General features: G+C 38.2%; 1 protein-coding gene across 1 annotated transcript in view; it reads left to right on the top strand.

The window, feature by feature from the left end:
* Positions 1-9,840: 9,840 nt before the first annotated feature.
* CFTR (CF transmembrane conductance regulator) overlaps positions 9,841-25,994 on the top strand; it is a 197,247-nt gene continuing 181,093 nt past the window's right edge. Inside the window, exons 1-3 of the mRNA XM_065938474.1 lie at positions 9,841-9,884; positions 11,808-11,887; positions 12,318-12,660. Of these exons, the coding sequence (XP_065794546.1) occupies positions 9,841-9,884; positions 11,808-11,887; positions 12,318-12,660 (467 nt within the window). The remainder of the gene's footprint in view (positions 9,885-11,807; positions 11,888-12,317; positions 12,661-25,994) is intronic.

Raw genomic sequence — 25,994 nt, 5'->3', positions numbered from 1 at the left:
GTTGTTGTTGTTCAGTCGCTAAGTTGTGTCTGACTCTTTGCAGCCCCATGAACTGCAGCACACTGGGCCTCCCTATCCTTCACCATCTCCTGGAGCTTGTTCAAACTCATATCCATTGAGTCAGTGATGTCATCCAATCATCTCATCCTCTGTCACCCCCTTCTCCTCCTGCCCTCAGTCTTTACCAGCATCAGGGTCTTTTCCAATAAGTTGGCTCTTTGTATGAGGTGGTCAAAGTATTGGAGCTTCAGCTTCCACATCAGTCCTTCCAGTGAATATTCAGGGTTGATTTCCTTTAGGATTTACTGGTTTGACCTCCTTGCTGTCCAAGGGACTCTCAAGAATCTTCTTCAGTGCCACAGTTTGAAAGCCTCAATTATTCAGTGCTCTGCTTTCTTTTTGGTCTAACTCTAACATCCATATAAAACTATTAGAAAAACCATAGCTTTGACTATATGGACCTTTGTCAGCAAGTGATGTCTCTCCTTTTTAATATGCTGTCTAGGTTTGTCATAGCTTTACTTCCAAGGTTTGTCATAGCTTTTCTTCCAAGCGTCTTTTAATTTTGTGGCTGCAGTCACCATCCACAATGATTTTGGAGCCCAAGAAAATAAAATCTGTCATTGTTCCATTTTTTCCCCATTTGCCATGGACTAGATGCCATGATCTTAGTTTTAAGCCAGTTTTTTCACTCTCCTCTTTCACCTTCATGAAGAGTCTGTTTAGTTCCTCTTTACTTTTTGCCAGACACATCTATAAATAATTCTAAATATAACCATCTATATCTTTATTAAATTAATAATGAGTTAATATTGGTGTCTCTCTTTCTAATCAATTACCATATGGATCATTCTAATCTCTTCCCCTTGCTTATCTGTAGCTTCCCACTCTAATAGTGAGAAACCTGACTTCCGCTATCCACTATCTACTTACTTAATTGTTCATTTCCAGCATACACGTATAGTGGTTTCAGAATTGTTCATCCCTGTGGGATAAACTTTATCAACTAGAGGAGTGCTTATATAGACTCCTCTGCCTTCAGTTTTAGACTCCACTACTTCCAAGTTACTTAGACACCCCACACCTCTCCTCCCCCAATTCCCTTCAGTAAGGTTGTTTCATGTATCTGTAACACAGTTAGATTCTTTTGTCATATTCTGTGTTCCATCCTAGAAATCTGCTCATTCTGATCACCTAAATGATTTTTTAAATCATTGTAGTATTATATTGAATAGTTTCACTACCCTAAAAATTATTTCTCGTGCCTCAGTAATTTAACCTTCTCCTCCTCCCAAACTCCTGGCAACAAGTGATCCACATAATATCTCTATATAGTTGTACCTTTTCCAGAATGCATATATTTGGAATCAAACAGTGTGACTTTCCACACTGGCTTCTTTCACTAGCATTGAAGTTAAGATTCATCCATGCCTTTTCGTGACTTGATAGTTCATTCTTTTTTAATTTCTGAGTAGTACTCCATTATTTAGATGTACCACAATTTGTTTATCCACTTGCCAATTGAAATAAACCTTGTTTACTTCAGGTTTTGGCTATTATGAATAAAATGATTACACATATTGCATGCAGATTCTGTGTGGATATGTTTTTAAATCAGTTGGATAAATATTTAGAAATGTGATTGCTAGATTGTCTAGTAAGAGTATACCTAGCTTTGTAACAAACTGTCGAATTGTATTCCAAGGTGGCTGTACTATTTTGCACTCCCACCAGCAATCCTCATCAAAATACAGTATTGTCAGGTTTTTGGATTTCAGCCACACTAGAAGGTGAGCAGCGGTATCTCCTGGTTGTTTCCATTTGCTATTCCCTAATGACAAATGATGATGAGCATCTTTTCATATGCTTATTTGCCATCTGTATATCTTTTTTGGTGCAGTGTCTGTTCAGATATTTGGCTTGTTTTTTAAATTGGGTTGTTTTCTTATTGCTGAATTTTATTTTCCCTTACTTTTGAAGGAAGTAAATAAAAAACAAAACCTGGTGAGAAGATGTACATTAAAAGAACTATCCCATGCCCAATACATTCTTTCATGTAAAAAAAAAGGAAAAAAACATAGAAGAACCACCTCAGCTTTCAGAGAATCACTGATGTAAGGATATGAAATTTGAGACACTCAAACACACTATTTATTGAGTTTACCTGGCTCAGATGGTAAAGTGTCTGCCTACAATGTGGGAGACCCAGGTTCGATCCCTGGGTTGGGAAGATCCCCTGGAGAAGGAAATGGCAACCCACTCCAGTACCCTTGCCTGGAAAATCCCACGGACAGAGGAGCCTGGTAGGCTATAGTCCATGGGGTCACAGAGTCGGACACGACTGAGCAACTTCACTCACTTTCACAATGTCAGGCAATTTTTTACATTTTTTGCTTGTATCAATTCATTTAATTCTCACTACAACCTTGTGTAATAAAAGCTCTTGTTTCCCCCATTTTACAAATGAGGAAATCTCAGCTCCCAGTGGAAAAGCTCTGAACCCCTATGCCATGGTCTCTGATAGACAACAAGCTTTAAAGTGAGATGATCTAAAGTTTATTACACAGGAAAATGAAAATACACTTTAAATTTAATTATCAGTGAACATAGAAACAGATTCCAGGAAAAAAGTCCATTTTTCTTTCATAATCCAGATTATTACAAGCCTCAAATTTGTTTGGATTTGTGTGAGAACACATTCAGGTGATTAAATCGCTATTCAGTTCACATTTTTCCCCCAGACCTCTGAATCTATTTTGCATCATTCTTTTAATCTTCACTGTCTTGAAAGTGAGCAAGATACAATGTGACCCCGTTTTAGAACAGACAAATACTTTCCAAGAGTCATTTACTTTGTTATTCGATTGGTGTTAAGGAAAAGAATTCCTAAAGACAATTAGAATCATGACCAAATTGGGCCTTGAAAAACATAGCAGTGTAATCGCAGCTGGGCTGGCGGCGGGCTCTGAGCTGGCCAGCAGCCTGCAGCGTGGGACTGGGTGTTCCACGAGGCTTGGCTCCCCTCCAGGGAGCTGTCAGTCGCTGGGTTCCCACAGCGCCAAGCACTCGGCAGGTGCAGAAAGGTTCAAGGTTTCTGTTCCCCAGTAGTGCTGAGGGCATGCAGGTCATCTGACAGGAAGCAGGAGGCGTACCCCTCAGCCCAGGCGCAAGCGGAGTGGAGCTCCTGCTCTGGCTTGGGGAGAGCACGGTGTTGGCAGGGCTGTGAGAACTGCTGCTCCTCCAGGGTCTTTCTCTGCCTGGCCTCTGTGAGCGGTGGAGAGTTTGCAGGGTCCTTTGGAGAGTTTGCAGGGTCCTCTGGAGAAACGACTGAGACACTTCCATTTCGGAGGCTTCTAGTGTTGGAGTTTTTTGTTTTGACTCTTTCAAAGAAAAAAAATACCAAATTAGAGTTTTAGAAATTATATTTGATCTTGCATTTCTACATTAAAAAAAATTGTTTTTAATCTGCAGAAAATGAAATGCTGTATACCTGTGGCACTTGCATAAGGCACATAACATTTACAGGATTTATTTAAGAATAGTAAATTCTAATGAACTAACTAGTGGCAGAGGAAGCTGATTATGGATGAAATGTTTAAAATTACCTGATGTAAATATTTTTTGGCTACTCCTGACAGGGCATCTTTGTAACTATATCCTAAAACCCGGAATGAGGGAACAACACAGGCTTGGGGTAGGAGCAAAACAAAGATTGCCGAAGAAGATTTAGGGAATTGCTGTGATTTTGCAGAATCCAGAATAAATGAAAGAGAGACACGGAGACTGGTCATTTCCTCTTGGCTCAGGCAACTAATGCTTTGTTTTGTCAGTTTAAGTAACAACCCTTTGAAACTCTTTGAAAGTTGCAGAATTCTACAACTTTTCCCCCTTCCTGGCATAGAGCTGAAACACTATAGGCTTTCCAAAATCATTTGTGCAATGGAGTCAGAAAATCACTCTAGCTTACAGTACACGTTTCTTCCTTCACCCCTCAACTGTCCAAGAACCCTAGGGTTTATGTCATTCAAAGGGGGTCATTTCTGTTTCCAAAGACAGAGAGGTGGAGAATGTGGAGGACGTGACCAGTACACTGTCACCTGCCCCACCTCATTTTCTGCTGCAGCAGCCGCTGTCACCTAACACTGTGTTACTAGTGCAAAAGGTCCTCCCACAGGGTCTGCTGCATCCTGGTGCACCGCTGCAATCATCACCCTGTCGGAATGGGTCTCTGCTCAGGTCATGGCGATTCGCAGAGGAAGATGAAGCTCACTCCCTGGCCTTGGTCTTGGAGGATAGGGCATTACTATTGGATTTCCCACATTTCTCCAGTAGTTGCCAAGACCTGCCCAGCAACCCATGATGGGCAGGAAAAGACAATCTTCCAGTTTCAGCTGTGAAGTGACCTCTCTCCCACCCAGAAGAAGACATTGACATTGAACTTTTCCTTTCATAGTGTGTCTGGGTCTCCATGGGGACCATTTGTGCCATACTTGAGCATTTCAATTGGGGTCATCTTGATTCATCAAATAGATTCTAACTGTGCCGAATCTCAAACGAAAAAGGAAAAGATTTTGTTCTCTACTTTCTCTCCATGGATACCTACTTAGTTTATAATCCTGTAATGAAGAGACCACTCAACAGATTCTGAAGAAATGAAGATAAAGAAGAAACAGGTTCTTTGTAATAAGCCCCTGTTTTTACCTAAACAGAGAAGCAAGTGAATAAATTACAAAAAACAACTCCCGGTAAACAAACAAAACCATTCTGTATAGTCCAGTTACGCACATAGCACCATGATTAAATGCTCTGGAACCAAACCACTAGGTTTGTTCAAATTCTAGCTCTATTTCTTGAATTTGGGCATGGCTTTTAACCTTCTGTAACTCAATTTCTTCATATGGGGAATGGAACACGGTGAAAATAAAATATACCAATTTTATAGGATTTTTCCGAGATGCATCGTATTATTTATGCAGCAAGCAAATATATACAACATATACTTTTTCTTGTAAAACAGGATCATGGTAAACTTAATTTGTTATTATAAAAATTTCAATTACCTTTAGGTAAAACTTTGTGACTGTCAAATTTGTTTAGATTAAAATTCTGATACATATTTGTCAATTTGATATGTATTAGTTAGCATGATATACACTTTATTGTGAAATGCTGGACTGGATGAATCACAAGCTGGAACCAAGATTGCTGGGAGAAATATCAAAAACCTTGGACATGTAGATGATACTACTCTAATGGCAGAAAGCAAAGAGGAACTAACGAGTCTCTTGATGAGGGTGGAAGAGGAGAGTGAAAACTCTGGCTTAAAACTCAACATTCAGAAAACTAAGATCATGGCATCTTGTCCCATCACTTCTTGGCAAATAAAAGGGGAAGAAGTTAGCAGTGTCACTGTTATCAATGACAGGTTTTATTTTCTTGGGCTCCAAAATCACTGAGGATGGTGCCTGTAGCCAAGGAAATAAAAAGATGCTTGCTCCTTGGAAGAAAAGTTATGACAAACCTAGAGACTGCATTAAAAGGCAGAGATATCACTTTGCCGACAGAGGTCCATATAGTGAAAGCTATGGTTTTTCCAAGAGTTATGTACGAATGTGAGAGTTGTATCATAAAGATTGAGCACCAAAGAACTTATGCTTTTGAATTATGGTGCTGAGGAAGACTCTTGAGAGTCTCTTGGATTGCAAGGAGATCAAACTAGCTAATCCTAAAGGAAATCAACCCTGAATATGCATTGGAAGGACTGATGCTGAAGCTGAAGCTCCAATACTTTAGATACCTCATGCAAAGAGCTGATTCATTAGAAAAAACCCTGATGCTAGGAAAGATTGAAGGCAGGAGGAGAAGGGGACAATAGAAAATGAGATGGTTGGATAGCATCATTGACACCATGGACATGAGTTTGAATAAACTCTTGGAGACAGTGAAGGACAGAGAAGCCTGGCATGCTGCAGTTCATGGGGTCACAGAGGTCAGACACAACTGAGCCACTGAATAACAACAACACTTTATTCCAGAAAGGATTTAGATGATTTTCATATACATCACTAAATGTAATTTTTGAGCAATAAGACTTCCAAAGTGTTTTGCATCATTTCATCAGTGCTGCCTCTCCACAGGTTTTGAAGTAAGGAGGTTCCAGTCAGTCTAGGAGATACAGGAATGCAGGCTAAGGGATGCAGGCTACAGAGGCCAGTGAGCCCGAGTCACTGAACTAGGTATTGGTTGCCCTTGTGACCATACAGACTAATCACCATAGTTTAACCAATCAAACTGAACTTGTGGATCAATAAGTAGCTATCATGGTGTCTTAAATAACAAGATCTCATAGACTCTGTCTATACAGGGTAAATTAAAATGAAACAGAAAGGAAACCCTGAAACTGGGATTCTTCTATTTTAGTTTCCCAGGCTAAACAGCCTTCCTTGAGTAACTTATGTTGTGTCCTAACTCATGTTGTGTCCTTGAGTAACTCATGTGACCTCATGTTGTGTCCTTGGCTTTAATTATGAATTGGTATAAGGTGAGTGAGTGATAGTTGCTCAGTCGTGTCCGACTCTTTATGACCCCATGGACTGGAGCCCACCAGGCTCCTCTGTCCATGGAATTCTCCAGGCAAGAGTACTGGAGTGGGTTGCCATTTCCTTCTCCAAATTGGTATAAGAAATGACCATCAAATAGATATTTTGGAAAAAATTATGGCTGAAAATAATGACCATGATGTCATTCAGTAATAACTCTGTGAGCCTTTGAATGACAAACTCTTCCAAGACCGGGGTGGAGGGAGGATTTTTTTCCCCAGGTAAACTTGGATGTTGACTTTTGTCAAATATCAGACTATAAGAGTAAATAACCATTTAGGCTTTGACAGCCAATATATTCAGAATTGCTTTTAGTTCCCAGATACAATAACAAATTCCCACCTACTCTCTCTTCTAATTTTTCTATTTCAAACATTCTCTTGATTTACAGATTTTAATTATAAACTATCTATTGTGGGGGAAATAGTTACAAATAAGTAAATAATCTACTGTTCTACTTACTGTGCTCTACTGCCTTTCTAAATGAAACTCTCTTATGTAGTACATAGATTGGCATAGACTTCATCTGAAGAAAATTTTTCTTAGGGTTCAAATATACTAAACCACAGTTTTAATTCTACAGAGAACATCTGACTTTCATCAGTGAAATCATTGATGGATATCATCAATGAAAATTTAATCTGGTGTTATAAATTCTCTTGTTTCTAAAAAACCTTCAGCAGGAAAAATGTAAAAGCACCTAAAAAAGTAGTAAAAAATAATGATTTTTTTAATAAAAATCAACTTTAGAAAATCCCAGATTCATTGGCTTTCACATTCATGACAAAGTTATATTTTGAATATTGTTCATAATTATTCCAGTTCATTAGTGGTATTAATAAGCTCCTGCTTTGTACAGATTGAGGATCCTTAAGGCTTCGCGTTGGATAAGAAAATAGTAAACTACTCCAGTATTCTTGCCTGGAGAATCCCATGGACAGAGGAGCCTGGCAGGCTACAGTTCATTGGGTCGCAGAGTCAGCTATGACTGAGTGACACACACAAGGCTTCCCGTAAAAGTACGAGGAAGTACTTTTAAGTTACAGAAGAGCCTTCAGGGTGCCAGACTCCAGCTGGATACAATTGTTAAGAATATACCACTAGTGATGAGCTGAAAATGAGAGGGACTGAAAAATTGAGCTTTCAGATGTCATTTCAGTGCAAAAGGAGTAAGAATGGTTCCACAATATAAAAGCAGAGTTCCGCCTCTAAATCAAAATTAGCTTACAATTGGAAGGGTATCGCAATTTCCTGCTTTTATCTAATCTGAATATAAGCAAATAACTTCAGAGGGAATGAGAGAACCCAAGAGTTCCTGGGAATTCTGAAAGCCTTTAGGCTATTCTGTTTTTTGTTGCAGTCTATTATGCAGTGCTACACTGATTTCTGATATCACACTAGTTATATATAACAATAAACTGTAGAGTTTATAGACTCCTTATAAGGTTCTAGGCCCTTTATGTCTATTGTATGTATCCCCTTCAATTAATTTCATCCAGTGACTCTCAGTGGGGGTAATTTTGTCCCCCAGAGAGTATTGAGCAATCTCTGGAGACACTTTTGGTTGTCATAACTTGGGGGAAGGGTAGATATTGGCATCTAAGGTGTAGAAGAAGCTAGAGATGCTGCTAACCCTCCTACAATGTACAGGACAGTCCCTGTCCTGAATAACTCTTTGATGTTATTCAGTCCCAAATGTCAATAGATGGTAGAAAGACCATCACTGAAGACGTTCAACAACCTTTGGAGGTAGGTATTATTAACCTCATTTTCAGAAAAGGGAACTGAGACACAGAAAGGTTAAGTAACTTACCCAAGGCCACACAGCTAAGAAAGCAGTGGTACCAAGATTGAAAAACTAGCTCTTTATTGCCTCAACGTCCAAACTCTTTCCACTACACTCTGTTGCCCTCTCTTCAGGGAATTTTGATGACCATGTATAGATTCTGAGTTTTGGAGGGTGGAGATCCTTTTTAATTCCATATCCCTGCCTTAGCACTGAGTGCTTGCTTGCTGAGAGATTAATGGCAATGATTCATCTCTTGACCATCTTCAGATTTCCCCTTTAGAATGACATTTCAACTATTAGGTCAGTAACCCCTAGAGGAAATTGTTTGATTGTACACAGTATTACTAAATAAGAGATGAGTTGAAAGGAAAACAGAAGACACAATTTGTGTGTCCAAGGAGGTTGTGAGGAAGAAAGGTTATGTATGGATATAAACAGAAGTATTGGTGCATGTGTGTTTATAAACATGATTTTTAGAACCAAACAGAACGTTAGAAGTGGTAGCAAATAAATGATAATCTGGCTTAGTCATGTACCAAGACACCTCTCTCTGGGTCTGAAACATCTTTGTGAGATTCAGTGTGTGTTGGCATCACTTCCTGAGGGGCGCAGAAGAGCCTCAGCTGCTTACTCTTCTAGGTTAGATACATTTATAAGCAGAGCCAGTCTATGCATGGGAAGCTGACAAGACTTTGCCCCTCTTTTGTTTTGTGACTTTGGCCTTACTCCTACTTTTCCAGGTTTTAGTGTACTCACGGTCATGCTCTGCTTATCACTATTAAAGCCTGTTCTCAGGGAAGAATCTGAGGAACATACTCAAACTAAATTGAACATAATGGATAACTATAGTGCACTTTCACTCTGGTGACACCTAATGATGAAACTTCAGCCATCATGGGATGGCAGAGTGAATAATGTAGAATAGGAACACAAGAGGAAGGGTATCTCATGAACTTTCGTATCTTGAGATCATTTAAGGAAGCACGCGGCACACTGCTGAACACATAGTAGGTACTACATAAATGTTGACTTCCTTTCCTTCTCCTTCTTGTCTTCTTGCTTCTTTTTAATAGACCTTGAAAATGATACTGCACTATTATGCCCATGTTCACAGCATTTTTCACAATAGCTAAGACCCATCCATCAAAAAATGAATGGATAAGCCAAATGTGACATATATGTACAATGCCATATTATTCTGCCTTAAAAAGGAAAGAAATCCTGGACCATGCTACAACATGGAAAAACCTTGAGGACATTATGCAAAGTGAAATAAGCCAGCCACAAAAAGACAAATGCTATATGATTCCACTTATATGAAGTACTTAGAGTCAAAATCATAAAAATAAGAAAGTATACTGGTGGTTGCTAGAGCAGGGGGGAAGGGAGGATGGGAGTTATTGTGTAATGGGTATAGAGTTTCAGTTTCACAAGATAAAAAGGGTTACCGTGATGGCGGTGGCTGTTGCACAACAATGTGAATGTGTGACCGAACTGTATGTACACTTAAGAATGGTTCAAGATAGCAAATTTGATGCTGTATGTATTTTACAATAAAGAAACCATACAAATGACCACCTAATCTTCTCTACCGAGATCAGTTTCGCTTAAAATGTCAGGAAATTCTGTGGGGAAAGTATATGTAGTGGTTACATGCTTGGTCTCAGAGAGTAGTTGGTTTAGGTTGAAATCTCAGTTTTCTGTTACTATTTACTGTGAAACTTGCTTGGGAAAATTTCTAAACTTTTTGTACCCCAGTTTCTTCACCTATAATATATAGATAATGACAAATGTAATATTTCATGAAGGTGTTATAAGGATTAAAAAAGGCAAAGCATTCTGTGTATTTAGCATGGCACATTATGTATATGGTAAGTGCTTAACAAATGTAAGCTATTATAACAATAAATACAATTTTGTGAGCTGATATTTGAGCAGCTTGGAGACAAGAGCTTCACTCTTTCTTACTACCAATTCTTGATATCTCAAAGACACAAATAGGGAATTCAGTCATGACCTTCAGCCATATTTGAACAATTCCCTGGTGCATAAATCTACATTCCCACATTAGGTATATACCTGGATGCAAGCCTTAAAAGTCATGTCTCAAAAAAAAAAAAAAAGTCAAGTCTCAGTAATTCATTTGTTCACGTCAGCTAACCATGCTAATGTTCTGAACAATGGTGATGTCTTACTGATGCCAAGAACAAATTTGGGAGGTAAGCTTTTATGATAAATATCTAGGGTCTTCCAATGTACATGTGTGTACACATACTTAAGATGGAATATTATAGTTAGATGTCATTTATTAAAAGTGTGTAACTTCAGTAGCTACTTGGTTTTCAGCTTTCTGCTTTCTTGTCTCATTCTTGAACAGGTCTAACAATTATGATTGCATGAAACTAACGTGAGAAGAAAGACTGGTTACACCAGTGTAAGTGATAGTTTATAAATACATGAGGGATGATTCGATTAGAAGCAGTATTACCCACTGATAGGAGTGATGGTTTGAAAGCAGACATGAGTTCAAATGTTAGCTCTACCATTACAGGCATTTACTTCTCTTTTCTATTTCCTCTACTGAAAATTGGGGAGAATAACACCTATTTACATGGTTGCGGTAAGATTTCCATGAGATGATGTCTAGCAAACAGTAAGAAATCAAGAAATAGTCAGTAAGTTATTTATTCTTTCTAGAGGAATGAGATTGACAAATATTTGGGGTCTCTGAGGCATATTACTTGGTCAGCTTCTATGATCTTATTTGGAATTTAATTCTTAATCTTTTTATTGTCACTTGTTCTTTGAGAACAAAGAGGAACTGACTACCGCTTCATTTCAAAATGTGTGTATTACATTTGATGGGTTACATTAGCAGTTATAAAGCAAACAATAGAGTGGGAGGTAGGGAAGTGGATGAAGTGAGTTCAATCACATACCTGGGAAAAGTCAATAATGAAGGCAGAGCCTGAATTTGTATGCCATACTGAAGAGAGGAAAACACAGGTGCAGGATATGAAGCAGGGATTATGAATTAGAAATTACTTTTTCCTGGTGTTTATGCAGTTTGCCTATCTCTTTGGTGTTATTTTATCTACTGTTAAAATTTAGGATAACAAAATTTAAATGTTTATAAAACCACTTTAAGATTTAAAACATGGTGACATGGAAATGCAAAGGGGAGCCATAAAGACCGGAGGAACCCATTTATTAATTTAAATACGTGTTCCTGTCTGTTAGTAAGAAGTGCACAATGTCATTTGTACTGTATCTGGGTGACCACAAATCAGCGATAACCAATTCATAAGTAAATACCCTTGCTTTAGGTGTAGAGGCATTAACTGTAATCAGACCAAAATTTTCACTTCCCTTTGAATTTTTCAATTTAAACTCGGTGTGCCCTTGCTTTTCCACAACAGGATTCAGGAATTAAAGGGCTGGCTCTTTAAAAGCCATCAAACAGGCACACGGTCCACGAAGCAAAAACTCGGGGAAGTTCGTGCGCCCACACCTGGGAAAGCTGAGATGCCCTTCAAGAGTTGAAGATGGCGTTTCCACGAGTCAGGTCAGAGTTAACGCACTACCTTCGCTTCAAAGACTGGATTCCTCTCAGTGTATTAGTCATGATGTTTTGCTGACCGAGAGTTGGAACTCTGTGTGAGGGCGGGTGAGTTTACATTCTGTCCGCTCGTCATCCTCATAATTGCTAACACGCACAAAAGACTTCTTAAAAAACGCAAACTGGACTGAAAAAATTTAGGGCAGACAAGGAGCAAATCCTGGGCGGGTAGTGGACAAAGCGGTAATTCCTCTCACCTTCTTATAGGAATTGCCTCCGCCTGAAGTAAGTACGTCTCTTGAGGGACCACACTTGGCACTCACCTAAGCCTGAGACTACCAAGCTTGGCTCTTCCCTCTGACTCGCCAAGGAAGCGCTAAGGTGAACACAGCTGCCGCTGTCGCGGAACCGTCCGGCTCTCGGAGGCTGCCTTTTGATAACCGGAGGGACAGAGTTTCGTTCCCCTTTCAAAATGCACCTTGCAAACGCAGCACGAACGCGGCTAGGATCTCGGGAAAAGGGAGGAGGCAGACGGCTCGGGGGAGTTGGCCTCGGCGCGCCGCGGGTTCCGCGGAGCCCTGCGCGCAGGAGGCGCCCCGGGGCACTGCCTGCTGCTCCTGCCGGCGGCCCCCTCTGTCCTCGCGCGGCCGAGTCTGGCCCTGGAGAGCGGCCGCGACGGTGTCCCCCACCTGCGGGCCGGGCTCGGCCGGACGGTAGGGACGCCGACCTGGAAGGAGCGCGCGCGCCAGGGAGGGAGGCGTGGGGAGAGCGAGCGAGGGAAGGCGGCAAGAAGTAAGGAGCGGTCGGGGTGGAGAGAGCCGCTAGAGCGGATTTGAGGCCCGGCCGGGCAGCGCCCAGCTTTTAACCTGGGCAGTGGAGGCGGGGGAAAGGAGCGAAAGGGAAGGGGAGGTGTGTGCGGCAGGGGTGGGTGGGGGGAGTTGGAAGCAAGTGACATCACAGCAGGTCAGAGAAAAAGGGGCGAGCGGCAGGCAGAGAAGAGTAGGGCTTTTGGCACTAGGAGCTCTTGCCCGGCCTGCCCCGGCAGGGACCTCGGTGCCCCCAGAGACCATGCAGAGGTCGCCTCTGGAAAAGGCCAGCGTCGTCTCCAAACTTTTTTTCAGGTGAGAGGGTGTCCAGTTGAGCTGTGAAAGCACACGTGCCCAGGAAAGAGGAGGACGAGTGTATGGGTTGGGTTTTGGGAAAAGAGGATTAGGTTTTTGTTTTTTTCTTTTTTTAAAGAAAGGTGCTGTATCATTCATTGTTATGGAGGAGAAGGAGGATTTTGTGGAATATGATAGAAAGCATTAGGAAGAGATAATAAACTGAAGCTCATTGTTTGAAAAGAGTCTTAGCTTAACACTGAAGTTTTAACTACTTGCAACTGAAAATCATCGTCTTAAGGCCCAAATGTGCTGCTGTGCAATTGTTTTCTTGGATTTTTCTAAGAAATTTGTGAATTATAAACTTGTTAGTAACAGATACTTAAATTTGGCGCCTATTTTCCCTCCTCTTCATGCCTTGGAAACTTAGAAATCTTGGTTCACCTACAGATGCCATGCCTGCATGTAATAGGTGCTCAGTTGACTGAATTTTGAACGTTTTTAGGGGAGAAGTATAAAGTGAGTAGTATGTACTTAGTTTTTATCTAACAAGTATTTACCACAATTCCATTATTCTTTCTTTTAAGAATGAGAGCAAATCTTTTGAAATACCTTTAAAAAAAAAGTCAGTTCTACAAGCTATAAATTTTAAAAGAGGGGTCAGAATTACCATGGAAATGTGAAACCTTGGGAATAGATACTGAAGTTAAACCCACTGACATTTAATCAATTGTCCTCTTAGCATACTTTGCCTGTGATGAGCCATAAAGCACAAGTGCATCTTGTGAACTTCATCTAATGAGAATTTAAAAGTTCAGAGTCTTAGGCAAAGTGTAATTAGATGTAGCATTTCATATTTGAAGTGCACTTTGGATACTGTATCTACTTTATTCCTGTTATATTTGTATGAATAGGTATATTCATATCTCATGGACTATTACTTAATTCATAAGTAGCCAATGAATCAGCATACTTAGGTATCAGAAAAGCCAAATACATAATAAATATGCCCATATGTGTATGTGGGGAAGGAACTTGGCTTTCACATCTTTTTAATATTTTATTCTCTGAATGGGCAGCAAGTGCTGAACTCAGGTGCTAAGGAGAGGGCGTAGGCCACTGAAGGAGAGCTCCTCCCTGTGGATGGAAGAGAAGGACTTTACTCTTTGGATCTGCCTTTGGGGTTGGTGTTTTCAGCAGCTTTTGTTATGTTACTCCATCTACACAAGTGGGACTATCTGTTGATCTGTTTTCCTGTTATTTACAAAATCAGAATGTTAATTGGCAAAAATTGTAGCTATTTTAGTGGAGCACTTTGAAGAACCTAAAAGCCATTCTGTCTAAAAAATGCAGTTTAAAAAAATCAGTTTTCAGTGCATACCGCATGACTATGTCTAAGTTCTAAGGAACTTTAAATTAGCTCATTGTTGATTTAAGTTAGATCATTGTTGGTCTATCAAAGTATTTTCTGTTTTTAAAACAGATCACCCTATACAGTTTTAAGAATGTTCTCAGGTGGATTTGTTAAAAAGTAAATATTATAAAGGCTACTAAATTTGTTAAGAGAATACTCAATCCTGTTCTTCAAACTACTTTATAATAAGTTGCTCTAAGAATAGGTATATTTGAAAAAGTTTAGGTCCTACTATTTATAGGAACTGACAATCACCTAAAGCACCAGTGATTATAAACTTCCTTCTGGGTTGTTATTCTGGAAGGGTAAGAAACTTGTTTTCTGCATTGGGTTATACAATACTGGAAGGCTTTGGATTCAATTTTTTTTTTTTCATTTATATCCCCAACCTGCTACTTAGTAGCTCTGTGACCGGAGGCAAGTCCCTTAACATCTCTGTTTTGTGTGACTTGACCTTGAAAACTTGGAGACTAATAGGACTGATGTCTTAAGTGTGTGCAAGTCCCTTAGTCTTGTCTGACTCTTTGCGACCCAATGGGCTGTAGCCTGCCAGGCTTCTCTGTCCATAGAATTCTCCTGACAAGAATATTGGAGTGGGTAGCTGTTCCCTTCTCTACAGGATCTTCCCAACCCAGGAATTGAACCCAGGTCTCCCGCATTGCAGGTGGATTCTTAACAATCTGAGTCACCAGGGAAGCTTAATTTATTAGGAAAATACATGTAAAGTACTTAGCCTAGTAAATGTTTACTGCTATTATTACTCTTATTAATTACCATATTTTTACATTCTTTACTTTGTACCTTGTTTATATAAATATTCAATTCATCTTTGTTGAAATAAGTTTATGACAATCCACCTGCATATGCAATGAATAGCCTAGATGAGAATTTAGATAAAATCTCATCTAACATGGCCCTACCAGATATACAGGGAAAAAAGTCATATGCTTGTGCAATATGTTGTTAAATGTCTTAGAATTTAACTTTTTGAGTATGATCCAGTCAGTTTCAGAGTCATAAAAGAGTACAGCTGTTATAGGCTGGGTTATAGGTTATATTAAGTATCTCTTTTATTGTCTGGATTTTGTTATTGGAAAGACTAATAAAGTTTAGGAAAAATTTAAATACTTTTCTTAATTTTGCTTGAGTTTTATATCAAATATGAAATTTGAAAGACACCTGAAGTGTCATAATGCATAAAATAATAATAATGTTACAATGTCAGTATTATAAACATAATCCAAAAGAGAATTTCACTGCAAAAATTCAAATTATTTGTATCTTGGAGACCAAGTTACATTAGCATAGAGCTTATATGAAATATAAGGTTTTTTAAACTAGAGGTGATAATATTTGCATAGAATTTATAATTTATATACCAGTACAATTGATTTACAAATGTTTTCCAAGAGAGATTATGTTTTTCATTTTTGAGCAATTTGTCAAGTTTACACTTTCTAGCAGTTTGTTATTCTGTCTCTTTTCCTATGCCCTGATTTTCCCATATTCTCTTTAGGTGTTGTTGTGTATCAAGCCATGCGTCAGATGACACAACTTGAATTTTGATCATGATTTTCATACCAGAAGTCTAGATCTACACTTGAGGAATATACCTGCAGAATTCATGTATACAATGCCACAAATTTCTTACAAGACTGGATTTAGGGGTCCCAATAAATTCCACAGATGAATCTCAAATAAGACCAAAAAGTAAACAATGTTAGACTCAAAAAAGTTTAAAGATGTTTAATCATAATTTGTTAACAGTCAAGGGCTACTTAAGTTTAGGTATTATTCAAAAAATGTATTGCAAACTTTAAAGACATTTCTTAATGAAGATAAATGTAAGTGCTTTGAGCAACAGAAGATGATTATAATAAATATGTAACCAAAGACCCATAAAGATAACAGTTTTGAAGAGGACCACACCTATTTGCTTATATGAGTTACAGTATATGTTGAAAAAAATCCATCACAATGATTTTATGTTTACTTTCTTCAAGGCAAGAGGAAATCTGAAATTATGGCAGAGTCACCAGTATTTTTTCAGTTTGTCAGGGGAATTTATAGAAATTTTGCCAAAGGAGAGTAGATGTCCACTCAAACAAGGGCCTGTTCCTGTCCTATCAATACACATATAGTATCTCAGGTTTGCCTCTCAGACAAGGCTTAGACTATCAAATGTAAAGAAACAGCTGCGTGAAACAGAAGGCCGATATGAGATGCACAATTCCTATTGAGATGGACAGCTGCTAAGGGACGCTTAATACCACAAGTTCATTTAGTCAGTCAGTGGGCCAACACCATCCAGTGAAGACAGCCCAGGGTTCCGATACATTTTCTTGACTTTGTTTCTTGTAGGAATACCACTTTGGGGACAGGGGCCCCTCCCTCTTGAACAGTGTTGCCTGAACACTGACAAATGTTGTCTCCTTAGACCAGTCCCTTAAAATTCCTTTCTATCCATCTGTTTTGCTAATCATGTTCTTATGATACAGATTTTTAACTTGGGATATGTGTCAGTTTTGATTGATTCAACTCTCAAGAGTTCTTGAAGTACTTCTTTTGCATGATATTACTAAAATTGTATATGTTTTATTATATAAAATGTATGTGTATATATGTGTGTGTGTACATATATAATTTTAGTTCATTTTGCAAGTTTAAAAAATTCATCCTTGGTTATAAAGTGTATTCCAATAGTTTTTATATGTTAGTTCAAATTATTACTTACTTAACTCTCTGGGAAAACTCATAACACATAACATACAATGTAACTGTAATTTTCTATTCCTTGTTAAAGTGAGAAGTGGAATCAGTTTTCTTAACTGCTTCATCAATATTTTATGTTTGATATGACAGTCAAAATATCCTCTAGGGACAGCTGATACACTGAGGAAATCATGGTTTTTCCCTTGTGTTTCATAGGAAGAAGTAGAACTTAGTGTGATAATATTCAATGCATAAATGTTAAAACTTGTTTAAAAAGGCCCTTAAATGATCCTGACATAAAAATGTGTTGTTATTGTCAGTGTCACTTCACAGGAACCTGTAATTTCAGTGATAGAGCTACAATATAAATATAGGATTGCAAAACCATCAGGGAAGGGTGTTAATCATTTAGCATGCAGCTGTGTGTTGTTCGGCAAAACTTTAAAAACACCTCTGACTCAGTAGCAATTTTGGCAATTTTGATTCCACTGATTCCAGACGCATCTTTGTAGGGCTCTTCCCTGGAGCAAAATCCCTGCTATGCAATGAGATCAAGAAGGGAAGACAGATTATGATAGATGTCTGGTTGTTTGGGGACCCAGACTGAAGGCTTACTTTATAAATATGTTAAGTGGGTTATCACAAAGCAAAACATTACTATTTCAGGTGCTTCTCTTCAGTTCCTAAGATTTTACGCTGTGGCTGTTTGAAAGTAAAATTAGACTTACAAAGCGGCTTTGCTATTGAGCCTGAGAGTTTAGGCTACTTGTAGCAAGAAAACTGTAGAAATTCAATTAACTTGTTTGATGTAAAGAATGAATATATTCTTACAGGGTCCTGAACTATCTGCTTTCACTGCTGTATCCAAGTTACAAGACTTGTCTTGTTTGCTATTCTTTCTGCAGCTCTGTTAGCTTATTACTATCTTTTAACATCAATGACTATTTCATATTGTAAAGTCCTGGGTGTCAGGGCCTTCTATGACTTGTTTAGTAGAGTATTCAGAACATTCCAAGACTCCTGCATGTAGTGGTTCAGTAAATATTTGTGATGATGATAATTCCATGGTGATCTGTGGAGACTTACAGATATTGTAGGTTGCTGACATTCAACAGTCCTGTAATGGAACATTATTCTGAAAAAAAGATGTCAAAGCAAAGCCTGCAGAACCCTGGACAGATTTTTAAAATACTTAGACTAGCTAATCTATGAAATATTTATCTCTTTGTAACCAAGCCTTTGCCTTGTTTGAAGACCTGCTTGTTAATACCTTGCTAATGGGATCAAGAAAGAGATTTGAACATTTTTGCTAAGTCCTTGTGGTTAGGATTCTTAGCTCTCAAACTGGACAGCTGGGCTCTGTTATAATCAGAGAATTCTCCGTTTGGTTGCTTCAGAGGACTGAGTCAGAGCAATACTTTCTCTATAGGTTATAATTCAAGTCACCTTGGAGGATGCCTTATTTCATGAATTCACCACCTTTTGTATTCTCTGCGAGGCAGTATGAATGTTGAGGTGGACAAGGAAGAAATTGGTGCTGTCTTCATTGAATGAGTTCTCTCAAAGCCAGATTTTCAATGGCTTAGAGCAGCTGTCCCCTGGACGTTCAGTCCAGTCTTAGACTGGTTAAGGAAGCCTTGCTGTAAGAGTGACTAAGTTGACACCTAAATGAGATCATCCAGATAAAAAGGGTTGGGATGGGTCAGGAAAAATGTGAAAACTGAGCATTAGACTATGTGTAAGACTGACAGTAAGATTTAGCACGGCACCTTCAAAGGAGTCAAAGAAGCTCCCTGTAGCAGGAGTCTAAGATGTGTGATAGAGGTTTGTGGGAGTTGGGTCTGAAACTGTGGCAAGGGCCAGATCCAAGGGGCTTGGTGAGCTTTGTCTGGGCTTTATCATATTGGAAGTGAAAAACTGTGGTTTTCAAGCAGGAAAGTGACATGTCCAGTTCAAAGCTGTTGCAAGTTTGCAAAAGAAATCAATTGGGATAGAGAAAAAGAGATGGATTTGAAAGACATTAGGAGCTAAAATCAGTGGGTTTGGCAGTTGGTTAGATGTGGAAAGTGAAGGAGAAGAATCAAGGATACTGCCTAGATTTGCTGTCTTGGGTAGCTGTGGGCGAGGGTGCTGCTTGCTGAGTGAGGAGATGCAGTTGGAGGAGGCAACTCAGAGCGGAGGTGAAGGTCTAGGCAGATTCTCAGCTTTCTCTTGAAGATAAAAAAGGAAATGATGCATTTGGCTCAAGGCCAGGTAATGTGATTGTGTGAAAACGTTGAAGTGATTTAGAGCTCTAGGTAAGAGATATTTGGATATCTGAGATGACAGTAAGCATTGTAAATATTTCCTTCACATTGTTCAGTGAAGTCCAGGGAAAAATTTAAAGTGCCCACTTTTTTGGCTTCATTGTGATCTGGAGCCACCTGAGATTATGTCAGAAACAAGCAGTTGTATACTTGGGACAGCACCAGTTAAATTCTGCTTAGAATTCTCCCACTACCTTACCTTACAAAGCCACCCACGGATATACGAAGTGCCCTCACCTCACCGTAACTGCACACCTTTATTTATTTACTTATTTTTTAACTGCACACCTTTAAACAGTGGTTTTTACACAGCTGATTTCTGTGATCATAGACATTTAAGAAGGTATAAAAATCTGGGGCTTCAGGTATTGTCTGTGTTGACTGAGTAAATAAGAGCACACCTACTATCATGAACTAGTTTTTTTGGTGTGTTAAAGACAAACAGTTTTCTGGAATGTAATCTGAAAAAAATATAACTAAAAAAAGGTAATGCACTGATCATTACTCAAAAAAAGTATTTCAAAATTACAGAAATATATAATGTAGAATGTGAAAGCCCATGGCTAATACTGTGGCTCCAATATATATTTTAAAGTCTAATTTGAGGCACAATAACATTATGACATTTTATTAACCTGTAAAAAAAGATTCTCATATGATTATGTGCCATTGTTTTATATTAAAATTTTGAGCTATTAAAGCACACAGCTTTCTTTCTTAGTGTTGTCTATAGAGGTACAGCTGCCTTCTACCTAACTTCACACCCAGTCCCAACACCTTGTGAAATTCTTAACTGAAGTTGATAGCTTCAAAAGGGATCTAAGAGTTTTTCATCTATTACCAGCCAGACCATTCTGTGAAAATTAGGCTTAATAGGCAAAATCCTAGAGGTGCTGACAGCTGGGTTTCCAGAAGATTCAAGGCCAGACACTGAAGCCCAGTATTGGTTATGGGAGAAACAAGAAAATGAAGCCACTGCTGACCAGAATTAGCAATTCTTGTTCTAGAGGCAGCATACTGGAGAAACTTTATAGTAAGTGTTCTTTGTGTATTTTATTTAAGCATCTCTATGGACTCTGGAAAATAGAGCAACAACAACAAAGCTGTACTTTTTTCCAGGCAAAATCTATTGTTATATTTTCAATCAGGAATTGGCAGACTTTTTTTGTAAAGGGCCAGATAGCATATAAATATTTTCAATGTTGTGGGCTACATGGTCTCTGCCATTGTGGGAAAGCAGCCACAGACAGTATGCAAACAAATGGTCATAGCTGTGTTCCAACAGAACTTGATGGAGCCTGAAATTTGAGTTTCATATAATTTTCTCACATCATAAAATATTTTTCTTTAAAAAATTCTTTTGCAATAAGCTTCAAAATTTACAGCTTTAAAATTACTTAGTTTAAAATAAAGATCTAGAAAAAAATTTCGAGACTCATTTGTAATTAACATTAGTGTATTCAATAACTGAGTAATTTAAAAAGTGAAAAATTTAGACATGCAAAATGGACTTCTCAGAAGAGAGAAATAGTAGTTTAACATTAGATATTATTAGATAATTTCTCAGAATAGTTTTGTCATGTAGGAACCTAGTGACCATTACTTCTTTACTTCTCTCTCTCTTATGTTTTTTTATGATGTGTCCTTTAATGTATAGGCTCTACCTTATTCATCTTTTGGTACCCAGCACCTCTCTGACTCCCTGCTGAATAGTAGGTTCTTTAAAATATACTTGTTGAATGGGTAAACCTTGACTAATTCAGTTTATTGTGCTTCTAAAATTTACTTTTTGATGGAAATGTAAAAATTGACCTATAAATATGAAACTTAAAAAAACTTCCCATTTGGATTTTCAGAAGATAAAATGTCTAAATTTTTTATTGATTTAGAAAATTACTAAATAAGGATCAGCTCACATAATAAACTTTTCTAAAGTCAACAACATAATTCCTTGACAGCAAGACTTGTGTGATGTATTTAAAAAATACTTCCTATGAAATGTAAATATAAGATCATTACATTTAGAAATGTGTATTGGATTTGGTCTTTGAATTTTGGCTCCATTGAGGTGTTAACTTGTAACTTGGCAGCCTTTTTGAGCTCTCATACAAGATTTTGCTGATTCAGTAGTTTCTGTTACTGCCAAGGGTAAGGCTATAACTCTTGTCTTTCCTGAGTCACAGTCTGTCACTTCAGCCGGCCTTAATTCTGAGTACAGTCTGATTCAGATTCTGGGATTAGTAGACATGTATGTTATTATAAAAAAAAAACAAGGAGCCACAAAATCTGCTATTAATGAAACTTTGGTCAAAGATTAGTTTTTCAGTTGAGAAAGAAGTCTAGCTAGAAACAGGATTAAGAAATTATTTAGGTAAATACTTACGCTCTTAAAATTAGAACCCTTTCATAAATATCGGTACTTTCCATAGCTTTAGATAAGTGTGTCTCAAATTGCCAGTCACCTGTTCAAAAACATATTAAGATCTATCTATCTATAAATAATATATTTTACATTAAATATACAGTTTCCTAGGTACCACTCCATACCAACTAAATCCAGAATCTTCAGGAGAGGTCAACTATAGTTTTTTGGTTTTTTTTTTCCATTTCAGGTGATTCTTTTTGTGTACTAAAACCCAAGTCTTTAAAAAAAAGTCATCTTAAAGTGGGTTTAAATGACTGAACTAGTGCTTATTAACCTAATGAAAACTACAGGTTTGAGGACGAAAAATAGGATTCTACCACATAATTATGAAATGTGGGATATGGAGGTGATTCCATCTTTTCCCAGCTCCACTAAACTTCTCTAAAATTCTTAAAAAAATTTTTTTTATATTGAAGTATAGTTGATTTACAGTGTCGTACCAGTCTTTGCTATATAGCAGAGTTATACATATATACATTCTTTATTTTTATATTATTTTCCACTACTGTTCATCACAGGATTTGAGTGTAGTTCCCTGTGCTACACATTAAGACCTTGCTGTTTATCCATTCTAAATGTCATAGTTTGCATCTACCAACTCCAAACTCCCAGTTAGTCCCTCTCCCTCCCTTCTTCCTCTTGGCAACCACAAGTCTGTTCTCTTTGTCTATGAGTCTGTTTCTGTTTTGTAGTTAGGTGTTTTGTGTCATATTTTAGATTCCACATATAAGTGATATGGTATCTGTCTTTTTCTTTCTGACTTACCTTACTTAGTATGATAATCTTTAGTTGCATCCTAACATTCTTCTTTTGTAACCTTAGGGTCCAAGGAGGAGAATTTTGAAAGTTCACATTTTTTCGGAAGTTAACAAGAGATATCATTCAACTTGGTGCAGAATTCAAAGTTTTCTCTTAAATAATTCTTAAAATCTTTGAATTTTGCCACTGGTTTACTAAGTACTTTCTTTGTACCAGAAATTATATGTATTATCTCAATGAATTATTCAGTGTTAAAAATATGTAGTTTATAAAGATTAAAGTGTTTTATAAAAGATCACTTAGCTAGTTACTGTGAAGTCAAGCCATGGACTTAGATCTCTAGAACTCTGCTTTTAACTAGCAGAGCATATTTGTTGTTATTGTTGTTTTGTCACTAAGTCATGTCTGACTCTTTTGTGACCAGTATTTTATACTATCCAAAAATCTCGAATGAAATTATTAAATTATATCATTTCACTTAGTTTGTTTTCTTAATTTTCTTTTCTCTGAAATTTATTTCTATACATACATTATAAATAATATTATTTAAATAAGGCATTAGACTCAGTTCTTGGAAGCATGCCCTCTCATTGTGTTTTGCAGAGGTCTATGTGACAAGCTACTTGAGGAGGATAGAGATGAAGAGAGGAGGGAAAGGTATTGTTGCAGGTTAATGAGGTTTTTAAAATTCTAAATGTCCAGTTGAAGAGTGAAAGATGTGGTCAGCCAAAATCATGTCAGTAGCCAACCGTTGTTCCACGGAAACAGCTCAGTTTTATAAAATTGACCCAGACTGTACTTTTTATCTTGATTTGTTCCATGTAAGTACTGATCATTCACTAATCATCTCACTTCATCATTTTCATGTTCCAAATCTAGCTTCCTGTCTTCTTCCACTGTGTCAAACCTAGGCTTTCTGCTGAGTTTTTGTGTCTACTCTTCTTACCTTACCAACTTAACCCCATCTGCTGAGTTCCAGCTTCAATTACTTCAGTGTTCCTCTCACCACCACCCACTCTCTTTGGTGTCCTGCTCTCATCACCAATCCCTGCTTGTCCATCATTCCTGTCATCTCTTTCTTTAAGTTTCCTCTTGTTCTATTTCCTGGGGCTGAAGGAATAGGCAGAGTCACCTGTCAGGTGGTTCTTCAACTTGATATTTGACACTTAGCATATATAAACCTTGGAGTTTTCTAGTGCAGTGGGAAATTTCTCTTATAGTTTTTTTTCTAAATACATTTTATCAGTGAATCCGGACTTCAAATGAACTCTTCCATGGAGTTGCAATGTATGCAAATGAAAGTGACAATAAAAGACATTAAGTCCTCCATAAATACAAAGATACAGTTAACCTCCTGTGCCCAAATAAGGGCTGAAATGATTATGTAACATTTGCATGCTCTTTTCTTAGTCATGTACACTTAATGATTTTCACATTATACTTCTGAAACTGAGATGCCTCTTGTAACTCATGTCAAAAGAAACCTGTCAGCCATCAGGCCTAGAAATAACTTGTAGTTATTAACTTAGCAATTCATGGAGGATAGAGCTGGCTCATTGGAAAAGACCCTGATGCTGGGAAAGAATGAAGGCAAGAGGAGAAGGGGCAGCCGAGGATGAGATGATTAGACGGTATCAGTGACTTCAATGGACATGAATTTAAGCAAACCCCGAGAGATAGTGAAGGATAGTCGAGCCTGGTGTGCTGTAGTCCATGGGGTCGCAAAGAGTCAGACACGACTTAATGACTGAACAACAGCATCTGTAACCTCAGCTGATTATTTGCATTGCTTACACCCCACGAGGTTGAATTTGAACTTAAATTTAGTTTCTTGCTTGAAATTTCTTGAGAAAGATTCCTCGGTGATCTGATTTTAAAAGAACAGTTGATAGTTAGTCTGAAGTTTGTTGGCATACCAAGGACAGTAATTAAAGAAGAAGTCGCCCAAGCTCAGCCCATCACTATATTTCGAAATCATACGGCCTGCGGGCTTCCTAGATGGCTCTGGTTAACAAATCTGCCTATAGTGCAGGAGATGCAGGCAGACGTGAGTTCAGTCCCTGGGTCAGGAAAATCCCCTGGAGGAGGGCATGGCAACCCCCTCCAGTATTCCTGCCTGGAGAATTCCATGGGCAGAGGAGCCTGGTGGGCCCCAGTCCATAAGGTCGCAAAAAGTCAGATATGACTGAAGCGACTGAACACACACACATCCTGCTGGTGAAGGTGTTGTGAATGCAGTTGTCACTGTAACTTGATTCATAACTTTAAACAGTCAAGAGTAATTCAAAAGAATATTTTTTTATCTGAATGTGAAGAAGGCTTAGAAGAAAACTTTATGATACTGAAGAAGAAAATGGTATGTAATAGTGTGAATAAGTATATAATATTGAAAAAATTTAAACCGTGTATATTTAATGTAGCAGGATATTTTTTGAAAGGCTATTACTACAATGATGGTGAGCCTTGTAATTAATCAATGTCACCTTATTGTTGAGTAAGCATGGTAAAGTATTGTAAAACCAAAATAATATATGCTTTTTGTCATCTTTCCCTCGGGATTGCTCAACTCTCTGTTATGCTGAGATGAAGCCTTGTGTGAGCAGGTATGCCAGAGATAGGATGGGCTGTAACTGAGCTTGGCTCACATGTGTTTGCAGTGATATGCTCACTGATGCAGTGTGAATATACCCAGTGGCAGACTGTAATATGTATAAATAGATTCAAAGAGATGTCAGGGGAAGCTTTCCTACAAAGTGGATACTAAATTGAATTAGCCTTGAACTCCAGGATGATGATTGGATGGATCCAGTGTGATAAAATTTTCATGTAACACATTTGGGAATGTGTGATGTTTTCTGTTCCTATTTTTAAAATAATAGAACATAGTTTAAAATATTGACATTTCAAACCAAAAGTTGGTGAACTTCAGGCAGTATCACAGAGAAACACTGGGTGTTGGGGTCCATTGTTTGAAAACCACGGAAATAGTTTTTCCCTCATATTGGTTGTCATTGACGACCTTCCCTTGAGTCCTCCTTTCACCTATCCTATGCTCTTAGAAAATGATCTCACATTTTACTTTGTCTCTATCTTTACTGTTAACTCTTAGTAGCAGTATATAAGGGGAGAAACAAGGACTTTGGAGTCAAGGAGAACCTGCTGGAATCCTTGCTCTGTGACTTAATCGTCTCACCATCATACTCTTTTAAGCCAGTGTATTAGTTTTCTATGGTTGCTCTAACAAAGTACCCAAAACTGAGTGGCTTTGACAACAGAAATGCTGTGTCTCACAGTTGTGAAGGCTAGATGTCTGATACCAAGTTGTCAGCAT

Source organism: Muntiacus reevesi, chromosome 6 (assembly GCF_963930625.1).
Source record: "Muntiacus reevesi chromosome 6, mMunRee1.1, whole genome shotgun sequence".
In the NCBI taxonomy this organism is placed as follows: domain Eukaryota; kingdom Metazoa; phylum Chordata; class Mammalia; order Artiodactyla; family Cervidae; genus Muntiacus; species Muntiacus reevesi.
Note: the sequence above shows the minus strand (reverse complement) of the source record. Positions and strands in the feature narration are given on the sequence as shown.